The sequence below is a fragment of the Chenopodium album genome, chromosome 19 (assembly GCF_948465745.1).
Source record: "Chenopodium album chromosome 19, dcCheAlbu1.1, whole genome shotgun sequence".
Lineage (NCBI taxonomy): Eukaryota > Viridiplantae > Streptophyta > Magnoliopsida > Caryophyllales > Amaranthaceae > Chenopodium > Chenopodium album.
This window is the reverse complement of record NC_137852.1, coordinates 1,871,437-1,894,379: the sequence shown is the minus strand read 5'-3', so window position 1 is coordinate 1,894,379 and position 22,943 is coordinate 1,871,437. Positions and strand designations below refer to the sequence as shown.

Sequence of the window (22,943 nt, the reverse complement as noted above, 5' to 3'; positions counted from 1 at the left end):
CACCTTTTGAGCCCATTTTTGTACTCGTATAATGGACTCATGATTAGGAGGCGAGTTTAGGACGTTAGGTATCTAGTTTCCGGTAAGTTATATACAGTATATTTTTAGAAGGCGATTTTAGGACGTTAGGATCTATTTCTCCGTAAGTTATATACAATATTTATTTTTTTTTATCTATAATTCTATGTATAATTTTCATCAGAAATACTTGCGTGGACCTGGTCCACAATAATATTATTGTGGACCCGAACTTTATACACACGCAACTGACATTACATTGAACATAGTGACCCTTATTTTTAATATAGTAACCTTATTTTTAACATAGTAACCTTTATTAAAAGTTTTATAATGTTTAATACTATTGTGAACTTGAAGTCCGACGTTATGATCCTAATTTTATCATAGTGACCTTTATTATTTATATTGACCTTATAAAATATATCATTTAAAAAAATTAACCTCTTATAGCCTATATATTACAAAAATGACTTTTATTTTCAACATAGTGACCTTCATTTTATCATAGTGACTTTTTTTTTTTATAAATAAAATAATCATAGTTTCTCTAATGTTAGTGGTCCACAATAAATTAGTGTGAACCAAGTCCATTTAAGAATTTGTAAATTTTCATAAGGAAAATTTGACAATTACCACCTTCTGTTATGTCCATTTTAGCAATTACCACCTTCTATTTTTTTTTTTGAAAATTACCACCTTCTATTTTCAAAAACATCAAAAGTTACCATCTTCTTGCCCCTCTACTACCACGTGACGTCATTTTGGGCTCATTCTTTCCCTTTCCTCCCTATTTTCCTCACATTTCTCATTCCTAAGTCGATTCTCATCCCCCTTTCACATTTCTCAATCTAGATCACCATATTTTGTGCTTGTATATCTTTTGGTATATTTTATCTTTGGTAGTTTCCTAATCCTATCACAATAGGGTTGATCTTTATATTATATAAGCTTTGGGCAAAGTCATTAATGAGATCAAGCAATTACGTTCATAATATTTAGCATTTATACTAAACATTTTAATTTTTTTTTTTTTTTGTGGGAAACTGGTTAGTGCATTAATTAATAGAAAGTTGATCTAAAAGTACATACGGGGAAATCTCATCAGGCACAAGATATTCCCAACATTGTTCAGAACCAAACGGCACTAACCTAGCAAGATGGTGGGCTACAAAATTCCCATCACGCTTGACATGAGACCAAATGACGGAAGAAAAACAAGAACTAAAAGAAGCTATATCTTCTAAGATACTGTCTACTGCAGAAAAAAGAAAAGCATTCCTCTTGAGTTTGGATACGAGCAGCAGGGAGTCAGACTCCAAAATAATATCTGCATAGCCACGAGCTTTCGCCTGTTTTATTCCAAACAAAGCAGCCTTGCTCTCAGCTATTAAAACATCCCACTTTGCACGAACTCTGCGGACTGCTGAAAACAAAACCAGACCATCGTGGTCTCGGGCTATAACACCGAACCCAACCCAGCCATTATCATCAATCGAGGCATCAACATTGATCTTGACAACATTTGGGGGTGGAGGGGACCAAACCATTCTGCCCACAGGAGCTTGAGGCTGCACAATTCCGCCATATATCTTCTCCGTGTACTCACCAAAGTCAGAAACAAGCCTGCTATGACGAAGAAGCATCGCATCATCGGGTTCCCATTGGTGTTCAAATACCCACTTATTACGTCTAAACCAAAGGAACCAAGCAAGGAATAGGCTTCTTTGACAAACCTCCTTCTCAAGATTTTTCACCCACGCTAGCAGCAGCTCACCAAAGGAACCAGCATCACCAAATTTCAGCGCTTCCTCACTACCACTTCTGACCCAGAGCTGATGCGCACTCGGGCAATTCACCACAGCATGAATGGTAGATTCAGCCATTATACCACAGCAAGGACACTTAGAATCTTCAATAAGGTGCCTATGTTCTAGCAGACTTCGAGTAGGCAATGAGTTCGAACAACATCTCCAAAGAATGGTTATGCACATGCAATAATGAATGCTAGATTATAAAAATATTCAATCATAGTCTCAAGGAAAAAATCGTGTACAACTCATAGTTTGAGCCATCAGCATTAAGTTAGGTGCCTTGATAAGAAATATCTACACCAATTCGGTTATTTTATAATTTAAAAGGAATTTTAAAAAGAAACCAAATCAGGTTGTATCACAAAAACCTATAAAATCTCAATTATACGAATGATTAGATCCCTTACAGCATAATATACAGTACAGTTCATCCAACTAATGTTAGCACATGTTTATTTATATAATTGCATCTAGTAGTTTGTATTAGGAAGTGACAAAAGACAATGGTGTAAACCGTAAACGACTTCGCTCTAATGTCATAATCTTAATGTCCTTGAATACTAGTCTAAGGGCCCGTTCTCATACGATTATTTTCAATTCAGTTCAGCTCTAATAAGTTCAGTTAAGTTCAACTCCTGATCTCCTTCTCTTATAAAATGTTCGGTTCAATTCAGTTCAGCTCAGCTCAGTTCAGTTTAGCTCAGTCAAGTCAATGAGAACATGCCCTAAGAGTCTAAGACTTTGATATTATACAGCTACAATAAGGGCCTGTTCTCATACGATTATTTTCAGTTCAGTTCAGCTCTAATAAGTTCAGTTCAGCTCCTAATTTCCTTGTCTAATAAAATATTCATTTCAGATCAGTTCAGCTGAGTTCAGCCAATGAGAACAGACCCTAAAACTTGCATTACATTCAACGTATTAAAACAACTACTCCGTACTTAATACTGTAAAAAAAATTTAAAAGGAGACTAGAAGAATACTACTACACACCACCAAACTAGTATTCTGGGATTTGAAGTCAAAACTCATCAAGATTTTAGATTTTTAGGTGGTGTGAAATTTACTTATATAACACCCAAAATTCAAATTTAACATTAAATCTGCTGTAATTTCTTTAAGCTTCGGAAAGAAATCGTACTACACTCAATTTTCTCAGTGACTAGCATGTTAGTTTAACTTTTGATGAAACATTAATTAAAAGAGTTCTGCCAGCTACTAATTTATAAGCATAAAGGCACAATTATAAGATCTAGGAGTTTGTTTACTAATGTCTTTAAATACTATACTACTGTGTAAGACTATAACAACCTAAAGTAATTAAGTAATACAGCTACAATAAAACTTGCATTACATTCAACTTTGTAAAACAATAGTAATATAAAAATTTAAAAGGAGCAATCATAATTACTAGAAGAAAACTACATCACCAAACTTCTTTTTCTTTCGATTATACTACATTTGAGTAACAAATAGTATTCTGGGATTTGAAGTCAAAACTCATCAAGATTTTAGGTGCTGTGAAATTTACTTACATAACACCCAAACTCAAAATTTTAACATAAAAACTGCTATAGTTTCTTTAAGCTACGGAAAGAAATCGTACTATGAATTTTACTTTGAAATAAAACAGTTTGCTTTTTTGAAATAAAACAGTGATTTATCAAATGAAAAACATAATCACCTGAGATCTCAATGTATAATTTGTGCATTGATAATCGCAATAATAAAAATGTTCGATGAGGTGCAATCATAATCAGAGATGTTCTGAAGCAGCTTTATCAGCTGAAGGGATTTAGACAGACATCAGTACATCACCCTCATTTGTTAGTTACTATGAGTTGCCTCCAGCATCGTCTCTGTGAGTGGCAACTAAAAAAATCAACAATACACAAATAACGCCCCTAAATTGGGGTTACCATTTAAAAAATACTTGTACAAAGTAATAAACACTTAAATTACTAAATCAAAAAGGATAATACAGATCAAAATTTAGAATCAGATTTTGGATGTGACTATATTTCTACTTCTTTTGTTCAGGACCTCTGCTGTGTCAAAATCCACCATTGCATTGGCAGCTCAGATAGTCGGCCACCACGTTTCTTAGATTGCTCCATAGTCACATGCTCAGCTAAACATTTGTAAAATCGGAGAACAGGCAACATTTCTTTCTCAGCCTCGAGGAATAAGTCCTCATTGGTCAATCCGCTCGTGAAATGATCTTCATGGCATGGACCATTTGTAAATGATTACTTCTGCAGAATTAGTCTTCTTCAATCCAGCAAATCATCGGCTCCCATTAACCTTGCATACTCATCCTCGCCAATAGTACCTTTTTTCAACTTCTTCAAAAGTCGATACTCCCGAGTTAAGTCATCTACATCTTCCTTAGTCTGAACAGCACGTCTTTTCTTTGCTGTTGTCTTCTTCATTGCAGCAGTCTTATTTGGGGCAGGTTTGTGCTTTTGTGTTTTTCGATTCTGGTTTACTTCTGACTGTTTCTCCAGCAAATTCTTTTTCCTTTGTTTCTCACGAGATTTGTCCCTAAAAGAAGACCATGACGAGATAGCCTATGATTCTTTGAAGTATAAAAAATAAACGTAGTATTATAATTTACATAAGAATTCTAATTTCTTTGAAAGGTTCTTACTTAAATTTGATCTCCTGCAACTTCACACCCTCAACTGGAGTGAAACCTTCTGTTGACAGTCCGTGGAGCTTAACTTCTGACATTAAAGGTAGCTGCAATAAACCATACCCCATCCCCAACTTTCCATATTCCAGTTCTTTCCACCTATAATTCATGAGAATTTTGCTTTTGTCAGTCTCTCAATATGAAGTAACTGCGGAAATACTTATTACAGTACATGAAGTTGCAGCATGACCTGAATATATAAGAGCAATGATGCTCCTTATATGCACGGATGAAAGAGACGTAGGCTTTTTGTCCTTTCTGCACAACATCACGATCCTTTATTGCAACAGACCTGATCTGAAATGAAGTTTGATAAGAGTATGGAAATATTAGCATCAACATGACCCACACATGCAGCCATCAAAACGACACTTCAAGTTCAAACAGCAATATTACCCACCTGGGGAATGACATCAGGACCATTAGAGCACTCCCTTTTCTGAAGAGGCACCCTCCTTATCTGCAGAAATTCAACATATGCTTCTTCCTGCACATGTTATAACAATATATCAGTGTTCACAAGCAGGAGGTAAAATTTGAACATTGAAATTTGGAAATCCAAAGTCAGCCACAATATTGTACATCAAGTCTTAAAACTACCTTGGGCAACAGAAAGACAACAGCACTTCCCTCTTTCCCCATGCGAGCAGTTCGTCCAACTCTATGATTAAATACGTTTGGATCTTGTGGGGGATCAAACTGCAAACATAGAACAAAATAATTGGCATTTAAGATATAAATAAAGATATATGTCTTTGTACTAAAATTTAATTTAGCCTTGATTTTCAATCACTGCTTCTATCAGCAAGCATCATAGGATCATTACTTGTTTTCATCATAATAATAGAAAATTTAGTATATTATCATAACATCAAAACTTCATCAAAGTGAAAGAATTTAAGAAAGTTCAACTTATAACAGTAGTAACATCCATTAACGCGATAATAATGTTACCTGCAAAACACAGTCAACGCCTGGTATGTCCAATCCACGAGCAGCAACATCAGTACAAAGAAGAACGCCACTTGAAAGACCCGTAAATGATTCTGAAGCTTTTTTTCTAGCACTCTAAAGGCCATATGAATATCAATCAGTATGAAACAATAAAAGCATAATGATCCAACTACAAACATATCATCTCAATCGTACCTGCTTCATTTTCCCATGAATAGGGATTATTGAATGACCCTTCAGTACAGCAAGTTGTGGAAGCACAACTCCCCAGTAATCAACACAAGCGCAAGTCATAAAGAAGCTGCACAAGTATAGACAAAAATACATCAACCAAATTATTTTGTATTTGAAGAAGTTTATGCAAACAATTATATGCTACGTATAAAGAATAACTTGTAACCCACATTATAATCTTTTTGGATTTGTATTTGACAAGAAGGTCAACAAGCTCCGATGACTTCCTGTCTGCCTCACACTCCAGATACTACATAACAAGAAAGACACCAACGCCAGGAAAAATGTCAGAAGAATACAAATATTATAAATATTTTTTCTTCTTAGCTAGTGGGTATGTTCTGGTCAACGTTAGCACAAAAATATAAACATAGCTTGTTTTGAGTTTGGGGAAAAATACAGCTATAGACATAGCATACAAGGCTAATAATTTGCAAATCAAAATTATATTAGCAAGGTTTAATTGAGATTTGATCATAAACTCATAGCAATCAAACTACACACATTTAACATTTCAAGAATTTAGGTCACAGGATCAAGACACATTTAGCATTATTATACATGTTAACTATACTGTTAGAAAGAGCAAAATCCAATGTTCGCCAGAAAACCAATGACCAGCATTTGCATGTATATATGTGCTAATGTGCATGCATATTTAATACACCGGGCCAAAAGGCAAATTGTTTCCGGATGGCCAAATTCAATGATAGCTCACTTATCCCCACCCATCAACGGTGTTATGAGAGCAATGTTCTCATCGAAAACTAGTATTTTTGGGGCAACTCTGCAAGTACCTTCCAAATTCTTAACTAAGCTGAAAAAAGAGTTACCATGCTGAATTGCTACAGATGAATACACTCATCATCCAGACCCAAGAGACTATGAAAATGGAAGCTCAAGCTCTAGAAATTTCAGGCAAGATTAGGACTTTATGACATAACTATATAATCAGACCAATGATCAAGCATAGATAACCACCACTGATCAGGACTTTATGAGTTCTCAAGAGCACAAACAAAACAAGACTAAAGAAGAAAAAAATTGGCAAGCATGAAACTGTAAAAGAAAGATCCATGCCAAGGTCTCAAATGTGAAACGTCTAATAAAGACATGCTGAGCTCTATGAATCAGAATACCTCAATATGAAGGCCCGAGGGTATTTTTGAAGTGTTCGCTGTTGCAGTTGCACGAACTTCAACCCTCACAGGATTCCTTAACCCAGCTTTAGAAAGCTCCTCAACTGCCTCCGTTTGAGTGGCAGAAAACAAACCAGTTCTACGAATCTTTGGTAAGCGTGATATTATGTTATTAATGTCCTTTTGAAACCCCAAATCCAAAAGCCTGTCTGCCTCATCCAGAATCAAAACCTGTACACAAATACAATAAAATATGGAATGTACTCAGATAAGCAATACTTACGAGAAACCACACTATGGCAGTCTATACAGAACCACACACACACACACACACACCCCCCCCCAAAAAAAAAGAGAAAAAAAAGAAGACGATCAAGAGATTCAACTATGGTCCAAGAGACACCTGAACAAATTCACATTAACACACGTAAAATATACCTCAAGGTCACGAAATTCCAAGACATCTACACGTTCCATGATGTCAAACAACCTTCCTGGTGTCCCGATCAATACATTAGCTCCGTCCTCCTCTATCTTTCTTAAATCTGTTTTAATATCCCCTCCTCCAACAAGAAGCATTGGCTTGACATTTGAAAGTGTTGATATAAAAGGCAGGGCAACATTATATATTTGTGATGACAACTCCCTAATCGGAGAAATAATTATTCCCAACACCTGCAAGACAGTAATTGATAAGCACTAGAGTAAGCCTATTTTATTTATTTATTGATACAGAAATACAGGGAAGTGAGGGCCTAAATCCATTATTCATTTCAGCTATCAGCTAAATTAAAGAGTTTAATATAAAGCTAACAACTTAATACCATAAAATTTTCCTGCTGAAGTCACTAACAAAAAACAATCAGACCAAGTTAACCTTAACTGCGGTAGCTGCCCATTTTCAATAAACCTTTAAATCTCTAATAGTCTAATTTCCCCATTACCTTTTGCTATAAATAAAGACAAGTATCTGACAAGCAAAAGGAGAAAAAAAAAATAAAGAGCACAAAAGATTATTTCAAAATTACAAATTTTGTGACATGCACTCCCTTCATATCAGAATACTTGAAACAATTTGACTAACAGTCTAACACACTTGCCCCAGCACAAAGCTGACCATAAATCTTCGCATATGCAATTATTTATTAGAGAAGAAGAAAAAAAAAAACAAAAAAAGCGATATTTAGATTGAGACTAATCCAACAATATATGACACAATAACATTTGGTCTTTATATTCTAGTAAGACAATGTGGTCAAAGTCAATCCATGATTAGTGTAAAATTCAAACTATTGTTTGAAACAAATGTAGTCACACTAGAGGGGCGTTTGGTTGCAATTTGGTAAGGGGGGTTGGAATCAGGAATGAAACCATAGTGGTATGGGTTTGGAACTTGATTCTTAATACCATATGTTTGGTATGATTATGGAATATAGGTTTTTCCTTTCATTAGATACCTAAAAGTATGGGAATGAGCCAACGAGCCAAACCCATCCCCCACCCCCCTAAGTTTCTAAACCCCATACTTTGGGGGTTTGAAGTATGGGTTTGCAACTCCTAAAATAATAATACAGACATAAGGTATGGGTTTAAACCATTCTAAACCCATACCTATAACCTTAAGTATGTGAACCAAACACCCCAAATTAGCAAGCCTTCAATTATACATAGGCAACAATGGCTTACTCCACAATTATACAATAACACACAGGTTATGACCTAAAGGGATTCAAAAACAACAATAACCAAGCCTCAACCCATGAGTTATGAATCTTATGATCCGGCAAATGAAGCTGTTTGACATGCATCATCTGCTAGAAGCTCATATAAGTTCTGCACTAACTACTCCACCAGTTCAAATTCATTGCAAAGAAGCTCCAATCGCTTTGAATGTTCAAATGTATGAGTGCATAAATAACAAGCATTAAAAAATTACTTCATATAAATGTTCATTTCATTCATAGCCTATAATCCCAATTCAAACATTACAGAAATCATCCAATCAAACACTGCTTTGAATGTTGAAATGTATGAGGACATAAACAACTAGCATTAACAAATTGATATTCATACCATTCACACCCCATCATCACTACTCAATCATTAAAGCAAACATCTTCAATTAGCAAAATTTTAATTGAAGTACTACTCAAATCATATTCCAATCAAACATTCACAACCAACCCCACTAAATAAAAAAATGCAATTACACTACATAAATCACCAAAAAAAGAAAAACCCATCTATAATTACAGGATATAAACTGCAAAAATCCAGAAAAAGAGAGAAAGAAACAAACTTGATGGGGTTTAGGAGAAGGGTTAGAGCGGCGAAGAATTTCAACAAGAGGGACAATAAAAGCAAGGGTTTTTCCTGAACCGGTGGCAGCATCAACGGCGACATCTTTATAGGAGCAAAGTAAAGGGATAGTAGCGGCTTGAACCGGAGTACAATAGTGAAAACCACCTTGATGAAGAGCTTCGACAACCGGATCAGAGAGAGGCGGTTTAAGGTCGGAGAAAAGGGTGTTTGTTAACGCCTTGTTTGTGTTGATTTCCGACGTCGTCTCCATTGTTGTTTGTTTGTTCGGCTGCTCAAACAACGATTGTAGACTTGTAGAGGGTTTTGGTTTTTGCCTTCTTAAATTTTTTTAGTTACAGAGTATGGAGTACATTAGGGATGTTTGGGGGGAAAGGGGGTAAATTCGGTGAATAATTCAGTTGAATTTAGTTGACTCGGAAGTTCAAACCCTAAACCAATATACTAGTAATATGTACTATCAACCGATCAATGATAAAAATAGACCAACATCAAGATATTGAAAAAAATAAAGAGAGAGTTTAAATCCTAAATCCGATTATTATGCAGATTTTTTTTTTTTAAATAATAAGTTTGATCAAACGATTATAGATGACAAAGAGAAAGTCTTGAACCATTAGATTTTACCTTGTTCGCAAACCATAACATTGTTAGCATGAATGACAAAGGGAAAACCTCATTAATCAATGCCACACACTTGTTGCTTTTCCATACTTCTTGCGCCATAGTACTTTTTAATGACACGTGATTGATTAAGGGCCTAATCTGATTTACTGAATTGAGCTGAACTGATTGGAGCTGAACTAAACTGAACTGAAATGAATATTTTATGAGATATGGAAATTGGAAACTAAATTGAACCGAAATTAAGCTGAAGAGAACATACCCTGATTCTACTACGGTAACAGAGTTAGCTACACACAAGGGGTCACCTAAAAAGCTTCTATTTCTTTGTCATAATTCTCTTACAAGGTTGTTGTACAAAATTGTTCAACTAAGCAGGACCGCCAAGATCCCAAACAATTCACCAAGCTTCCTTCTCATCCTCGCAAACCCCACCACCACATCACGTAAATGGCAAAACCTCCCTAGCCAATGTCCTCATTTCACACTATATCCTCATTTGTATCAAACAACATAAAATCATTGTTTTATCATTTGTTCCGCTTATCAAATCCTTATCCTTATCCCACCCTCTTATCCCTACTCTTTATTCCGAACGCCCTAAATGAAAATAAATTGTACCCTCAAATAACAACACCAATAACCAATAAATAGGTCAATAACACACTTTTGTACATCAAGATTTGTCCCACAAAACATACCTTGAACACCCCAAGTTAAATCCCAAAAAGTCTGTCTTGAACGACCCCTTTCCAAAAGAAAACGAAGAGAAAGAAAGACCAACAATTTCCAGATTTAAGAGGCAATAACAAATCGAACACCTTAAACATAAAAACCCTCTCAAAACCATGAAAAATATTATCTGGAATTTGTAATTACAATTCTGAAAATCTCCATGATCATGGGTTCCCATTATTCTTCAAAGCTCATTCTCTTTCTTGTTGCGATTTTGTTCCAAGTCAACCTCAACTCAGTCTTTGCTGGTACCTGCGAATATGGCACTCGAGAGCGCAACAAATTGTATAGCTACAGCTTAACTTCTCCTGTTAAGAATTTCCCTCATGGTGTTCTCAGCGAAGATGGGTGTGTTTTCTTGATTGATTTATTTGAGCATTTGTTGGTTTTTGATTCTGGGTTTTTGTTAATGTTGATTGATGATGAACTTGCACCATTTTTTGCTACATTTGGTAAATGGGGTTTCGTTTGATTGTCAGCTTTTATGATTTAAATTGAATTTATTTGGGTTTTGTTTGGTTTTGTGTTTGGGATATGTTTGGATTTGGAAATTAGGTTGGTATTCATTCAATTGATCAGAAGGAATGTTTGAAGGCTAGGTTTTTATCGCGGTTACTTGATTTGCCTGTACAAGATTAGGTATGGAACGCAATTCGGTACCTAGGTTTGTAAATTTGGCCATAATTACTACTTTCATGCATTAATTCGTTTTTTCCGGTTCATGGGGATTAGCTAAACAATTGTTTAGATGTTGGACTTGATTATTATCAATGCTTTTTTGCTGGATGTTTGTCTGAGTAGTGTCTGTATAGGAATAAGGTCATAGGTTTTGTAGTTAAGGCATGGAGGAGCAGATGAATGATGGGGTGAATTGGGTGATTAGTTTCATTTTAGCTACTTAGTCTATGTAATAAAAATGTCACTCGATAATCATCAAGCATAATAAAAAGTAGTGCAATGAAAACAAAGCGCATGAGCTACCCTATATGTAGGGGAATCTACTTCTCTAGTGTAAAGGACCATGCAATCTTGTAAGGATCAATAAAACAAGTAGAAGACTGCTATATGTGCAACTAGTTGAAACACACCAAGAGGACAAGAACATATTTTAGGCTTCATCCACAAAGAAAGAGTGCATTCTATTCACCTCATTTTCAATTTTTTGAACTTACTTGAACTTATTAGTGGAAGAGTGGGATCATGGGGGGGTCAAACGAGAGAGAGGGAGACTGAAAATGACTTGGTTGGAAGGAGTTAGGAAGGATATGAAGTATATGGATTTGCATGAGGATGAGGCATTGGATCTTAAGGGATGGAGGAGGAAGATTTTGGTCGATGACTACACGGAATAATCACTTTTGGTTTATGTAGCCGACCCTACTTATGGAATTAAGGTTTTGATTGATTGACTTAAACTTAGTTGGTTTTATTAGAACTTACTTTTGTTGTAAATTGAATTAGTTAGCCCTTATTACACTAATCAAACTTGTTTTTTCTTGTACTTATTTTCCTCTATTTTATCTAATCATATTTCAAGATTATATCTTATCAGAACTTAGTAACCCTTTGAACATATATATACCCTAATTTGAGCTTATCTTTCTTGAAATATCAAATATGTGAAATTAAGGTGAATAGAACAAGGCTGAAAGGGCTTCATTTGTGCCCCCTTGATTGTACACTTGGGTTGATTGACTATTGATTTGCCACTTTTAAAGGCAGCATTAAAGGTTGCATATTTACGGTTATTTGGTTCGGTTCAATGATTTTTTGTTAAAGTACAATTGTGAGGGTGCAATAATTTGATATGTTCTGTTTTGTTTTGATGAAAGAGAAGGGAAGATCCACAATGAAAACAAAGCAAAAAGAAAAAAAGAACGGAGCCAATGAAACAATAAAGAAACTGAAAGAAAGTTAGTAATACAATTAAGAAACTAAGCTGCCACAACCAGAACCTTTCTAGTCTATGCCACCCTACTAAGGTCCTCCTATAAAACATGGTGTTCTCGTAATGGTGGGCACTTTGTGAGGTTGCTATGTAGAATTAATTACTCATAATGGGCTGCATCAATACTATTTTTGCAATTATGCAATTGTGTTTGTGCTTCCTGACAAAACTACTGTATCCTATAAGCGCTTTTCCATTAACATGTGGACTTCAATAGATATACTAATGCACATGTTTCACATCAAGTGATCAAGTGTTCGACTATTATACTCTGAATCAATCAAGTGTGTCTGTGACAAATTTTTTGTTCAATTTGTTTTCAGGTTTTACAAAGTAGCTGCAAATGATACTATTATCTGGTTTCAGGTTGGCTTAACCAGGTTACACTCTTTCAAATACAGTGGTGCTATTACCTTTTGGTATATTTATTTTTTAGTGGATGGATGCCTGAATGCTGATTGCATTTCCCTTAAATTGATGAAATATAATTCTAACTCTAAGCAGTGACTTCACTAGTGTTGACTCCTTACTACTGAGTTATATCTTATATTCTCGGATAAGACTAGGATTTAGAATATATTTCTATTTGGCTATTTCAGTTACTTATCTGATAGAATTGTATTTTTGCTGAGGTTTCTTTTCCCATGTGTTTTTGCTGTAGCTTTGTGACGGAATGATCTTCAATCACGATCCTCCAAGATGTGTTGATTGTTGGGTAGGTTTTCCATTATATATATTTCAGTAATTAAATTTATGGTCCTTATTTTGAACATCTATACTGGTATGCAAATATGCAATACTTGTTACTTGTCAGTCAAGGATCCTGGGGAGCTTGAAGCATATACTTATTTTTTCCTCAGTTGATGAAAGGAGTGTGATTCTTACCAAACTCCCCCAAGGGGGCATCCTGCTTGTTAGGCTGACTGCCTCTCTCCCTTGGGACTATTTCTCACCCAAGGTCTATAATAAGCTTGGGAGTTTGGATTTTTCTTGCTCCTTAGGTTGTGTAGGGTTATAAGCCTATAACTGTGTTAAATTGTCATAGACCTTTTTAGAAGCTTCTATTTATAAAATGCCTTTTAATATGTTTTCACTTTCTGTTTTGCCATTCTTATAAAGGTGACAATTTTGCATTCAATTCTGTAATATAAATTGTGGAAGTTGAAGTTCTATGAATAAACAGCATGGACCCTCCCTCCCCCCTTTAAATTTTCCACGATACATAGTTGCAGACCTCAATATATTTGAGACTGTTCTTCTGCTGCGTGTGTAAATATTCTTCTATTATTTCTCAGTCTAATTTCAAGTCTTTCATTTTCATTTGGTAGGATTGTGGGGGGCCATCACGTTGCGGAATGGGTTGCAGTGCCCTTGTGGCTAAAAATACTGGAGGTGAGATATCTTTTGCAGAGTTCCTTTATCTTTTGCCTATTATAAATACTTTCTTCTCTATCCCAAGGTGTGGGGATGATTGGTAGCTGAGGGTTCTGATCTCACTTGTCAAACCTGCAAATAATAATGCCGTATTCTTCTTTAGCCTTTGAAACCTGGCTATACGAAAAGTTACAACGATCTTTTCCAATGTCTTCTTTGGCCTTAGTTCACCAGCTACAGTAGTATAGTCAGAACTCTGTATATTGTCGTGTGACAATTGCCTCTGGTCAATATAAGGTCCTCATTGTGTTTACAGCGAGCCAGACCATAAAAGTGATGTATTGATGAACTGTAGAAGTGTAGCAGTACTGTACTAGCGTGGAGCTATCTTTTTCTGCATATATCTTCTTATTTTTTCGGATCCTCTTCCATATTCTGTGTTATTCAGTTACAGCCACTAAATAACTATGTTTGTTTCCTTCTGCTACAGTATCTTCACACAATCCACTGTCTTATGATGGTTCTTCCAGTTCCACGTTCTTTAACTACCCCATCCCTCTGCCTTCTGACTCCACGTCTCCACTTATTATCTTCCTTGCTGATGTTCCTCATTTTATTATACATTTACTGGCTAAATTCATGGCTCTTAATTTTCCTTCATGTGAAAAGTGATAGTATTGGTAACCCAAACAACGTCAGTACTATTTAAGCTGTTAGGATTCTCATTAATAATGATTAAATCTTTGCAACGTCATGCTCTGTGTACAATAGTTTGTCATGGATTATATCTTTGCAACAATAGTTTTACAATAATTTGTCATAGTTTTTTTTTGAACCAATCCATGTATGTGCAGGATATCTCGCGTGCACCACTATTGGTCGTGAAATGAACTTTGACATCAATCTTACAGGTAAAAGATTATATCTATTCAATCTGCTTTCTCATTTCCGGAAATAAGTTTGTCAGGACCATATTTTCTTCATCTTAGTGCTTTTGCTGGCTGGGGTGAAGCTAACTTTTGGGAAAAGGTGGCCATGGTCCCTCCCACAATTTTGAAGTTCTTTATACTTCCTCCATTTCAAATAGTTGCACCATTTTAAATCAAAAGTATAAAAAAATGATTTATCAAAAGTATACACTGAGACTATCCAATAATATTTTACATTAGTACAATATTTGCTTTCATATATTAGTAGAAACATATGGTCAAAGCAAGACCAGTAAATATCACCAAGTCAAAATGGTTTAATTATTTTGAAACAAAGATAATGCAACTTTTCTCATACTTCGTATATAGCATGACTTATTTAATAGTTTTGGTAATACATGGAGTACGAAAATTTAACCAAATACATTATGAGTCCCAAGTCGTAATAGACTAATAGTGGTGAGTGGTGACTTATTTTTCAATAGTTCCATTTATCCAAATTTATTTGTCACATGCTCACATAGTCTCATCATTAGTTCAACTGGCATATAGTTACAATCAATTCTGGAAGGAGTGCCTCTTACAAACTTTTGGCTTCGTAAATCTTACGGACTGGTTTCTCCTGGCATATGTAGCTTAGGGAGATGGGCATTAATCTCTTCACAGTTATGACTGTTTTTGCACATTTATTATCCTGTAACAGAGTCTAGCACCCAATCTTGTAGAACTTGAAAGGCCTTTGACACTACAATTTACAATGTTCTATGTTGGTTGTTCACCAGATCGAAAGTCTCCAGACAAGGGTGTTACTATTACAATGTCAAGCCTTACTGACGGAGTTAACTGTTCACTTTCAGTTTCTGTAATTTGCGACTCAAAGGGAGTTAAGGTAAGATTACGTGACTTGGTTTTTACTGCGTCTGATTATCACTAATTATTGTTGCTTGACTGTCGCTTTGCATGCTGTCTTCCTTGTTTGCAGGAGCCAGAGACATTTGAAAAATTAGGTTCCTGTCATTATGTGAGTATGCATGGACAAAAATTCTTATTCTGTAACATCGTATTTTAAATTATGTTTTATAATGATGATCTGCGAGAAAAAATGTGTATTGGGATGTATATAAGATGTTTAAAAATCTGTCTCCCTACATCAGTATTCTTCTCCCGTAGCATACATACTTTAGTTTTGTTATTGGATGTTGGATGCCCTTGATGTAAATCTCTACACTGGATAGCTTTACACTTAGTGTGTGGACCACTATGGAGGAACAATTTACTTTATCATGGAAGAGTTGTATATGAGATTAGTGCAGTTTATAGGTCGATGATACTCTGTATTTCCCAGTTTTATCTTTCATAGATGTTAGACGTTTATGGGTTCAGATGTATAATGCTATGGTTTATTATTATGTCTTTTTAACAGGCAACTGAGCTAAGACATCCCTCAGGCTGTCCCAAAATTGCAGTTCATGCGAGCGGATGGGGATGGTTTAGTTTCCTTTTGACAATGTAAGTAGGGAGACTGTGTATCTGCTTCAGAGGCTCTTCAGAATCATATATAAGCATGCTTTTTACTTCTATGGATTTCCTTGTTTGACTTGTTGTCTTTTGATTTTGGTCTCAGATTGTTATGCAGTGTTGGAGCCTATCTGCTCATTGGCGGAGCCTATCGATATTTCTCCCTTGGTATTCGTGGCTTAGATGTATGTCTGCTACCTGAACTTGTTTCTTAGTTTGGTTATGGCATTCTACAATTTTGTTGATTTTTTATACATGTGTTCCAAATTTGGTCTCAATCTTATTGCTGCTCTCTGATTCAGCTCCGTTATCTCTCTGGCTTATTTTGATGCCTTTTCTTTTTCTTTTCTTTTTTTTTTTTCAGGTAATCCCTAACTTAGATTTTTGGATCAGCTTACCGCATAACATAAAGGTAAGCATACTCCTATGTAACATTGTAATTTCTGCTTTCTATCTGTTTTCTAGTGACAAGTGAATTGTGAAAACCATTTTGAATCTGCTTTGAGTCAAGTAAAATTTTATTTTGGGCTAGATTTGTTTTTGCGAGCATGACCTTGTCTGTCCTGCCAGTTCTAAACACATTCCAATGTCCTAGTTGGTGCTCGCCCCCCCCCCCCCCCCCCCCCCCCCCCCCCCCCCACCCCCTGATTATTTTAACTATTTAGAAGTAAGGCTGTATACATCTAGAGACTGTAGACCTCAGACCCCATCTGTATGGGATTTATTCTTGGATTTTGTTAGCTCTTTTGCTGTTGTGAACCGTCAATTTCTCACATCTTGTTCCTATGTTCTTTAAATATTGCAGAGTTTTTTCATGTCCTTGGTGCAAAGGTTTAGAGGACCTACTTACCATCACAGAAGCTCTTATTCTTCAGTTAACTTCTGAGCTCACGTCTCCTCTCAAGTGATGTCTGGCAGATGGGATTGTCACCTTCTAGATGAATGGTTGAAGATTGTGCATTTTAGAAATAGAGCAAGTTCCGTTTGTACAAGATGAACTTATCAAGTATTCAAGTGAGGAATATAATTTTGTCAAAGAAAATGATATATACTGTTGATAGTCACTATCTTGTTGTAGAGCAGGTAACAAATTTGTCTTCCTTACATAATCCAATTCAATTGTACAATATCAAATGTTTTGATCAAATGCAGTTTATTTGCATTATGTAGATTGCTAACTGATCAATTTTGTGCTGAAACACATTTATCCTTGAGTAATAAACTAATAATAATCTGATTTTTTTTCGCCCCCCAAACAGTTACAGAGTAAGTCTCTGTGAGAATTGTTGAGGGCTTCTGAAATATGTTCTCCTGCATAAATCATGTACTTTGGATCAATTCACTGTAATTAACTAAATTGCATGCTGAAGCCTGGCTGAATTGTGCTAGATTAAATTGCGCTAAGCAAGCCAATGCTAATGGTCTTAAAATATTTGTGGCTCCAAAAGTAGCCCACTCAATTGGCTGAACCGTACTTGATCAATTGTAGTCGGGCTTTGTTTTTCTTAGCCTATGTTTGCTGAATTCAACTGATATCTACTGAAAAACTTATCTTTTGCCGCAAATTTATTTAGTTGAGAAGAACACAATCTTTTTAAAGATGTAATCGTATAGTCGTTTTTGAACTTGATAACTTCTTTGCAAAGGGCAGTACATGTCTTTCTATTAGAAATTTCTTTATAAGCTACAATGAAAGGCTAACTAGTTTGTTGACAAAATCGAAGCTGAATATCTGTTGGTTGGCTTTTACAAGAAGTGGCTAGAGTACATTTTCAGCAATCATTGAACCCTTTTTTTCCCATTATCTTTTGTATCTAGTCTAGGAATAAAAGGGACAACCATTGTATGATGAGATCATCTATTGGTCTCTATTGCCTTAGTTTTGCTCACACTTCTACTAATCTACAAATTACAATCATGTCGTAGTCGCTTAGATTTGAAGGTTAACTCAAGAAGAAATGAGTAGCAGGGGTTTACACTAAGACTAAATGCTCCGTAAACACTTTTTTTCATACGAAAATTGGAAAAGACTATTTTGAATTTTTGATTACAAGTATTTTGATTATAAGTTTACATACGTGCTAAAACATAGCGTGATGAACTTTTTCTAAGAGAAGGTTAGAGTAATTCATAATAACATATCGATCTGTTGTAGCTACTTCGCGTAATATATCTATGCTAGCTGCTTGGAGGGAGAATCCAAATTGCTTCGCTTGATAAGGCTAAAATGCTTACCTTACAAAGTACTTGTATATAGTTGTCTTTATATTGTAAACTAAACTAACCTTGTCTTTATTTACTCATAATTGATGCTCATCAACTGCTCCATGTTAATTCTGTTAATTTAATTTTGGTGTTGTAAGTAGCTGGTGCAATGTTTCTAGGTTAATTAAGATAATTAAGCAAGAAAAGTAATTAATAAAAAAACAAAGAAATTAAAGGCAGACAAATACAAATGATAGAAGTCGAAATCTCAACCAAAAGAGACTTAAACTTTACCTAATTTCAAACTAAAATGGAAGCTAAGCTATCCAAAATTTAAAGGTACATACCCAATTATTTAAATTCATATAATCACATAATTTGCCTTATTATATATTTATAAAATTCTTCCCTTAAAAGCCAAGCAATATTATCAATATAGGAACATCATTTTAGTAACTTTATTTATTAAGGTAAGGTGCACAATCTAATGATTTACAAGTATATATCTTAGGATTCGAGGAATCAAACTTTTTGCGGTAAATATTTGAGAATGGATTGATTGCAGCCTGTATAGTGTTTGTCTTGGTCTCTAGTACTTTCATTGTACCTCCACTAAAAAAGACTTGATGAGTTTATTTTGTTATCCTTTTCTTAAGTTACCCATAAGTTTTTTAAAGTAAATTATTTATACCATTATTATCAAAACGATACACTTATGTTGTTGGCCTTGTTGCATTAAGGACTTGAACGAGTTGAGGCCGATACATATGGGAGTAAATCACTACGAATAAGTTTAGATTAGTTAAATTTAATGCTGTATTTTTTATTAAATATAATAATCATAATAGGCCTATATTTTTTCTTTACTTTATATACTCATCAAACATATTTTTAAATTTAATCCAGATGTTTCTTAGTAATTAATGCTAATCTCTACTTCGTGTTATGTAGGTGTCCTCTTAGTCAACCTACTCGTTGGCCACTACATGTAGAAACAATAATTTTTTTTGTGGGTAGAGAAAGTAATTCGACTTATAAGAGTAATGATGTAGACAAAATTTGATTCTAAAATTAATTGATTAAGTTAGCTGACATCTACAATAAAATATACGGAGTAATTTAAAAATAGCACATATAATGTATAAAAAAATCACATCTTTAATAAAAAATACGAAATCTAAAAAGTTGCTAAATTTTATGATGATTCACCTAAATGAAATATAAAAATCAAATTATTTCCTTACTTCACCTTTTCCAAATCCTATATAATCCTCATTCTAACCAACTCCCTCCTTCTCCACATTCCAACCCACCCCCATTTTTTTTTTTTCAAAAAAAACTCTCAAAATTCCAAAAAAAAAAAATTTAAAAAAATGAAGGCACCTCTAACATCAACAATGGCGATGAATCAAATGGTAAGAAAAGCTCGAATATCAACACCGTTCATTTTCACTCTTCTCGCTTTCATCATCTTCGTTGTCATTTTGTACGGTCAAGATTTCGCCTGCACTTTCTCAAGTTTTGATGATCATCAACACTTGCAAACACTCGATAATTCCTTTCACAATTCCAAACTTCATCCCAACTTTTGTTAGTCCTCTCTTTTTCTCTCTCCTTTGACTAAACCCTTTCTTTCATTGACCCTCATTCTCATACTCTGTTTTTCTTGTAATCTTTTTTTTTTTTTTTTTTTTTTTTTTTTTTTTTTTTTGGTGGCAGTGGAAAGGAAGGAGAAGAAGAATAAGGGGAAGAGAAAGAAAAGGTTGCCGTTCGCGGTGGGGAAGACGGCGGAGGAATGTGATATATTCGACGGCGAATGGGTGAAAGACACGGTGGATAAGCCAATGTACGAGGAATGGGAGTGTCCGTATATTCAACCACAGTTGACATGTCAAGAACATGGCCGTCCTGATAGAGGGTATCAGAATTGGCGTTGGCAGCCTCGCCGTTGTGATCTTCCTAAGTAAGTCGTCTTGTTTTTATCGATTAAATTAGTTGACATTTACGTTACAACTCTTATAAGGTAGTGTGATACACATACAACATGCAATTTATGTTACAACTTACAAGTGTAGTTTATTATGGAGTAGTTGACATTTTTATTACTAGGTTGTTACATGCATCTTATTGAGGTACAAGTTATATTTTGATTTGGCTAATATTATATACTTGTTCGATTGAATTTAGCTGACACATATTAAGTTGTAACTACGCTTTTAATGTAAATATCAACGTGGTTATTAATTCAAGATTGAGTTAAAGCATGATATTTCAAGAATTAGAATGTTGTACAAAATGGCAGTGTTTTAGTGTTTGATTCTATAATATAAGCATCACGACACACTATTGGGAAGGGACTAAAGCAATAATTAACAAGAGTTTAATAAGGGAAGACACTATATACTGTAAAGTACTAAGGAATGTTTCGAAAGTGAAAGCATTAGCACATGATAACTGTCATTTTAATATAAAAATAATTGAACTTCTGAATAGTGTCCTCTGGCAAGTTAATGGGGGAATTGCATTTGCTTGCATGATGCATCATGCATGTATCAGTAGTTCTATGTATAATCCACTATTTGAAGTATTTTTAGGTAATTTGAGCCTTTGAGGTATATGTAGGGACAATAGAATGTAGCAAAATAATTGCAGATTAATTAGTAGAGCTAATTTCCGTTCAGCAAAAATAAGATGAAGAGAATAAATCCTAATTACAATAAGATTTATCGACTGTTTAAGAGGGGGAAGGGAAGGCTGTTAAGTGTGATTCATACCACCAATGTAATAATTACACATTGGTAGTTAATTTCCAGTTCAAGCCTATTGTTTTGCATATAGGAGTACTAAACAAAGGCATAAACATGCAGATTCAATGCAACCTTAATGCTGGAGACTCTTCGGGGCAAGAGAATGCTGTTTGTTGGCGATTCCTTAAATCGGGGTCAGTACATTTCCATGATCTGTCTTCTGCATAGACTTGTACCTGAAGAAGGCAAAGTGATGGAGAACTCCAACTCTTCATTGACAGTCTTCAGATTAAAGGTCAGACAGCACTGCAATCTGCATCATTTTAATTCTATGCCAGATTAATCAAACATGCGCTTCAGCTTTCTATATACCATTATAACTTCAGGATTACAATGCGACTATTGAATTCTACTGGGCGCCCTTCCTGCTCGAGTCAAACTCCGATGATGCTGTTGTACACAGAATACAAGACAGAATAGTTCGCAAGGGGTCAATAGATACACATGGGAAACACTGGAAAGGAGCTGATATAGTGGTGTTTAACACATACCTCTGGTGGATGACTGGTCTTCAGTTCAAGATCTTGTAATGTCCTCGAACCCTTTAGGGAGCTCAGGCTCAGTTTGAGAGCAGTATTTCTATCTGTCATCCAATATTTTTCTCTGACTAAACTTGTTTATTTGCCTTCAGAAAAGGGTCTTTCAAAGATGAGGTGCAGGAAATTGAAGAACCCTCTACTGAGGATGCTTATCGATTGGGAATGAAAAGCATGTTGAAATGGGTTGAGAGGAATATGGACCCAAAGAAGACTAGGGTCTTCTTCACTAGCATGTCACCTACTCATGCAAAGTACGTAAATTTAAATATGAACTCCCCTAACACAGACATGGGTTATTACCTGGGAAACGAACTCAGTTTAGTAGCTTTTCGAAATGAGATATAATTTCTTGTTTATATATTGCAGGAGCATAGATTGGGGAGGTGAGGAAGGTGGTAACTGTTATAATGAAACGACTTTGATAGAGGATCCTGAATACTGGGGTTCAGATTCTCGTAAAAGCATAATGAAAGTAATTGGAGAAGAGTTCAGCAAATCTAAGGCGCCTATAACATTTCTCAACATCACACAACTATCCAGCTACCGGAAGGATGCACACACACAAATTTACAAAAAGCAGTGGAACCCTCTGACTCCAGAGCAGAAAGCAGACCCTAAGAGCTATGCAGATTGTGTGCACTGGTGTCTGCCAGGATTACAAGATACTTGGAATGAACTATTATTTGCAAAACTATTTTATCCGTAGCACAATAGGCTGGTTCAATTCTAGAGCTTCTATGATTACTGAGGTCTGCTCATGGATGAAAGCATCCTGATACCTAACTTGCCAAGGGCAACAATTTTGGAAAGAAGATGAATTAAGAATGATGAAGTTTTGTGTACAAATTATGTTAAAAATGATTGTAAGTAATGTAAGTGATCAAATGGGACTAATTCTTTGTACATGAACAATCATGTAATGCAGAAAATTATACAGAAATGAAATATCTGGAAAAAATTCCATGTTAATGTTCCATGCTCTATTATAGATCTCACTAAGTCGCCTTTTAATGTAATAATCATCCAGGAAAAAAAACACAAGAGTAGTTATAGCAGATATTGTTTCAGTATACTAAAATTATACTTAATTT

General features: G+C 35.2%; 4 protein-coding genes across 4 annotated transcripts; 2 read left to right on the top strand and 2 right to left on the bottom strand.

Moving 5' to 3' along the window:
* Positions 1-1,076: 1,076 nt before the first annotated feature.
* Positions 1,077-3,997, bottom strand: LOC145596086 (uncharacterized). The gene is made up of 2 exons (XM_081652516.1): positions 3,876-3,997; positions 1,077-2,025 (listed from the first exon to the last, which is right to left on the bottom strand). The coding sequence occupies exons 1-2, from the start codon at positions 3,995-3,997 to the stop codon at positions 1,077-1,079; spliced, it is 1,071 nt and encodes a 356-aa protein (XP_081508642.1).
* LOC145594504 (DEAD-box ATP-dependent RNA helicase 18-like) lies at positions 3,695-9,492 on the bottom strand. Its single transcript, XM_081650811.1, has 11 exons — positions 9,154-9,492; positions 7,293-7,529; positions 6,855-7,085; positions 5,886-5,965; positions 5,677-5,782; positions 5,482-5,595; positions 5,128-5,226; positions 4,928-5,014; positions 4,718-4,824; positions 4,483-4,626; positions 3,695-4,376 (listed from the first exon to the last, which is right to left on the bottom strand). The coding sequence occupies exons 1-11, from the start codon at positions 9,424-9,426 to the stop codon at positions 4,106-4,108; spliced, it is 1,749 nt and encodes a 582-aa protein (XP_081506937.1). The 5' UTR covers positions 9,427-9,492; the 3' UTR covers positions 3,695-4,105.
* Positions 9,493-10,510: 1,018 nt separating this feature from the next.
* LOC145595107 (uncharacterized) lies at positions 10,511-17,190 on the top strand. Its single transcript, XM_081651467.1, has 11 exons — positions 10,511-10,880; positions 12,804-12,846; positions 13,142-13,195; positions 13,809-13,872; positions 14,709-14,765; positions 15,566-15,672; positions 15,766-15,804; positions 16,207-16,292; positions 16,408-16,486; positions 16,666-16,713; positions 17,107-17,190. The coding sequence occupies exons 1-11, from the start codon at positions 10,693-10,695 to the stop codon at positions 17,185-17,187; spliced, it is 846 nt and encodes a 281-aa protein (XP_081507593.1). The 5' UTR covers positions 10,511-10,692; the 3' UTR covers positions 17,188-17,190.
* A 2,668-nt stretch (positions 17,191-19,858) lies between these two features.
* LOC145594822 (protein trichome birefringence-like 33) lies at positions 19,859-22,791 on the top strand. Its single transcript, XM_081651160.1, has 6 exons — positions 19,859-20,096; positions 20,226-20,469; positions 21,374-21,548; positions 21,640-21,839; positions 21,945-22,103; positions 22,219-22,791. The coding sequence occupies exons 1-6, from the start codon at positions 19,880-19,882 to the stop codon at positions 22,556-22,558; spliced, it is 1,335 nt and encodes a 444-aa protein (XP_081507286.1). The 5' UTR covers positions 19,859-19,879; the 3' UTR covers positions 22,559-22,791.
* Positions 22,792-22,943: the final 152 nt, after the last annotated feature.

Coding starts and splice junctions, on each gene's coding strand:
- LOC145594504 (XM_081650811.1), bottom strand. CDS start 9,426: ATGGAGACGACGTCGGAAATCAACACAAACAAGGCGTTAACAAACACC. Junction 7,530..9,153: donor CTTCTCCTAAACCCCATCAA/GTTTGTTTCTTT, acceptor ACTGTCTTGCAG/GTGTTGGGAATAATTATTTC. Junction 7,086..7,292: donor TGGAATTTCGTGACCTTGAG/GTATATTTTACG, acceptor ATTTGTGTACAG/GTTTTGATTCTGGATGAGGC.
- LOC145596086 (XM_081652516.1), bottom strand. CDS start 3,997: ATGTTGCCTGTTCTCCGATTTTACAAATGTTTAGCTGAGCATGTGACT. Junction 2,026..3,875: donor TGGATTTTGACACAGCAGAG/GTCCTGAACAAA, acceptor TTTATAATCTAG/CATTCATTATTGCATGTGCA.
- LOC145594822 (XM_081651160.1), top strand. CDS start 19,880: ATGAAGGCACCTCTAACATCAACAATGGCGATGAATCAAATGGTAAGA. Junction 20,470..21,373: donor CGCCGTTGTGATCTTCCTAA/GTAAGTCGTCTT, acceptor ATAAACATGCAG/ATTCAATGCAACCTTAATGC. Junction 21,549..21,639: donor TGACAGTCTTCAGATTAAAG/GTCAGACAGCAC, acceptor TTATAACTTCAG/GATTACAATGCGACTATTGA.
- LOC145595107 (XM_081651467.1), top strand. CDS start 10,693: ATGATCATGGGTTCCCATTATTCTTCAAAGCTCATTCTCTTTCTTGTT. Junction 13,196..13,808: donor CAAGATGTGTTGATTGTTGG/GTAGGTTTTCCA, acceptor TTCATTTGGTAG/GATTGTGGGGGGCCATCACG. Junction 15,805..16,206: donor AATTAGGTTCCTGTCATTAT/GTGAGTATGCAT, acceptor TCTTTTTAACAG/GCAACTGAGCTAAGACATCC.